This window comes from Cinclus cinclus, chromosome 3 (assembly GCF_963662255.1).
Source record: "Cinclus cinclus chromosome 3, bCinCin1.1, whole genome shotgun sequence".
Classification (NCBI taxonomy): Eukaryota; Metazoa; Chordata; class Aves; order Passeriformes; family Cinclidae; genus Cinclus; species Cinclus cinclus.
In genome coordinates this window covers 3,591,077-3,594,456 of record NC_085048.1, presented here as the reverse complement: position 1 = coordinate 3,594,456, position 3,380 = coordinate 3,591,077, and the positions used below count along the sequence as shown (strand labels likewise).

Below are 3,380 nucleotides of genomic sequence, written 5' to 3'. Positions count from 1 at the left end.
TGGAGAGTGACTGACTTTTAGGAACTCACTAATATCACCAAGCATTCTGATCAGCACTGACATATCACGCCTGAGGTTTAACCATGAATAAAAGTAGCCCCGTTCAGAGAAGTATTGAGCTTGAGCAGAGACATTGCTCCTCAGACATCAAGACAAATTACAGCCCATGGGAAGAATATGAGAGCCATTTGATGGTGGCCAGCTGTCCAACATCTGCCCAATCTGGGATGAAAAGACATCAGACCAACCAAGGAGCAAACAGATCCAAAGCTGTGCCAGTGACATTTGGGTTTGATACCTACAGCATCCCAATTTAAAATTGAATACTTTGCACCTACAAATTTGCAACGTCTGTGGCTTTGCCACCATTTGAGTGACATGGCTGAAGGGATGACATCATCTACAGATCTAAGATATATCCTCTATTCCACCTGTGTTAATGGAACCTATACACATACACTTCTTAATTTAGGTTATGGTCAGAAACCACAGTTAAGGTTGGGGGGAAGAAACACCTACTCCAAATTATTTAGCACAGCCCAGAAACCCATATAAAAGGTCCAGCAGCAGATGTGCCCAGACACCTTCAGCTCAGGAGAGCCCAGCAGAAGCACCAGAAGCAGTAAGAGAAGGAAGGAAGATGTCTCCAAATTTTTACGCTTCTCTGGTAAGAACTTGAATTCTGAGTTTATTTTCCCCCAGTTTGACAGAGATGTATTTAATTTCTAATAGATGGAATAGGGATCTGCACCCACCTTTAAAATGCTTTTTAAAATCATTAATAATTTTTTTAAAAAAATTAAAATGTGAGAATGCTCATGGGACAGCAATTAGACTGTACATTAGTGACATGGGCTCCCACAGCATTCTCTGAGGCATGAAATACATTGAAAACTCAACCTTAGTGTGTCTTTCTTTTTGTTATATCCTTTCTGCTATCTTCTGTATTATTTTTTTTCTATAATTTAACATGAAAACTGGATTACAACTGGGTGTGTATATAACTATCAGCACTGTGAGAATCAGTTAATGAGAACAAAAGTGGATGTGACATAAGGAACATTTTCCCGTCATTACTCCGACCTGCAGCAGGGTCTTTAACCACTGGTTGGGTTGACTACGATGAACTTCACACCGGTCCCGTGTCCTAAATGTACCAATTCTCTCCAGTTCAGACCCCTGCTCCTTGTGCTGCTGGCCGTGCTGTCAGCCAGCAGTCCTGCCCGGGGGAAGGTGATCAAGCCTGGGCTCAAGCAAGGGAATCTCTTCAAGCAAGCATCTGCTGGGTGCCTGACCCAAAAAGACCCAAAATTCCCCCAAACTGTGAGAGTCAACCTCAGCATCAGCAACACGAACCAGGACACCAAAGGCAGTCTGAATGCCAGCAGCCGTTCCCTGTCTCCGTGGGATTACAGGTAGGATCCCTTGTCCCTACAGCCTGGAAAATCTCTGGATGCCCTGACTAAGAAAAACACTTTCATCTCAATTTTCAGTGCTTCAAATTTCAGAGATTTTGGAAATTTGAGGGTATCCACATCCTTATAATCTTATTTGAAAGAGAACCAGTACAGAAAGCAGCACAAAAAAAAAAAAAAAAAAAAAAAAAAAAACACACATGGCCTAGGCAATATACAGAAGGAAAAGCAAAGAACTTTTATAATTTAATTAATTAAGTTTTATACTGGGGCAAGCTTTATCTATTAAAGCATTCTTTACGTAAAACATCATTGAAAAATACCTCAGGGGGTTAACATTGCACCAAATTCAACAGGGGTTTAACACTAACATTTCACGTGTTGGGGAGGAACTGAATGTCTTGGGGTCTATTAGTTGGAGTGACACATTGGAAAGCTCAAATCATTTCTGATCAGTCTTCCAAAGTCAGTGTCTGCTTGAAGCAAGTCCTTTTCAAAGGCAGCCACATGCAGCCATACATTTAAAAATATCCAGTATTTAGCTACTTACATTTAATTTCGGAAAAAACCCGTGGTTCTGGAGAACCTGCTGTCCCTCCGTAGGCAACACACCCCAGGATGCACAGGTTCCCGAGCAGGGAGCCCGTAGGCATCCAGACCATCACACCTTTGGATTGAAACACCTCCTCTCCTGCCCACTCCCCAGGATCGATGAGGACCACGACCGCTTCCCGCGGCTGATCGCGGACGCCGAGTGCCGCCACACCCTGTGTGTGACCCCGGAGGGACACCTGGACCACAACCTCAACTCCGTCCCCATCCAGCAGGAGATCCTGGTCCTGCGCAGGGAGCAGAGGGGCTGCCAGCAATCCTACAGGCTGGAGAAAAAAATTATCACCGTGGGCTGCACCTGTGTCACCCCCTTGATGCAGCACCAAGCCTGAAGGGAGCTGGAGATGCAGAACTTCCTTGCATGGAAGGGGACTGATCCAGCCTCCAAAAAGCTGAATCATGTCATAAAATCTGTCTAGAATACATCAGAATATATTGAAAATTAGGCTACTTGGTTAAAAAATAATATTTTCCCCCAAAATCTTGAACTCCGCAAGTTCAGAATCCAGGCAACTTAATATTGCCAGGCTGAAAAGTAATGGGAATTTTACCCATCTTTAGTTTACACTTTGAAATGTCTATTTATGTAAATCTATTTATGCTGGTGAAAAAGATGGTAATAATGTATTATTCTAATATATATATATATATATATGATTTTAAAGTATTAAAGTAATGTTTATTTATCTTTGTGTAATAAAGTCAGTGAAAAAACGGTATTTTCAGTGGTAAAAAAATTGGTACTCTCCTTTCTTTCTAAAGAAATGCTCCTGATAAGAAATTAATCATGACCATAAAAGAGATTTACATGATGTTAAAGCCCCAAATTCTCATGATAACATCTACCACTGCAGCAGTAGAATGTAAAGCCCATGGGAAAAATAATAGGGAAAACACCATTTTAAGATACCTGGAGGAAAATTATTTGTAAAGTGGTATAAAAAAAGATTGCATAAAAGACAAACAAGCAAAAAAAAAAATATATATATATATTCTACTGGGTAGTTTCCCAGTTATCCACCTAATCATCCGATTGGAAAAGGACTTGTAAATATGGGTTCTACACAATATTTTGAATATTTCTTTGGGGAGAAAGAAAGTCCCTCCCCCAAAACAGCGAGGGCATTTCCACTGCTGAGCTTTAACTTCACTCGGACATCATCAGTGCATCTCAGCCCAACCCATCTCAGCCCATTTTCCGTGGAGCAGAGACACCACCTGGGTACACTGGGGAAGCTCACGAGAGTCAGGTGGGTGACTGAAGCAATGAACCTCATCTGGCTGATTGCAGTAGTGATGTTCTCTGTGTTCATGTCCTTCCAGTGAGTTTTCAGCAGTTCAAGCGTGGAGCAC

General features: G+C 41.9%; 1 protein-coding gene across 1 annotated transcript; it reads left to right on the top strand.

Moving 5' to 3' along the window:
• The first annotated feature begins 640 nt into the window (after nt 1-640).
• Nucleotides 641-2,359, top strand: LOC134041570 (interleukin-17A-like). Its single transcript, XM_062488410.1, has 3 exons — nt 641-667; nt 1,171-1,415; nt 2,122-2,359. The coding sequence occupies exons 1-3, from the start codon at nt 641-643 to the stop codon at nt 2,357-2,359; spliced, it is 510 nt and encodes a 169-aa protein (XP_062344394.1).
• The last annotated feature ends 1,021 nt before the right edge of the window (nt 2,360-3,380 follow it).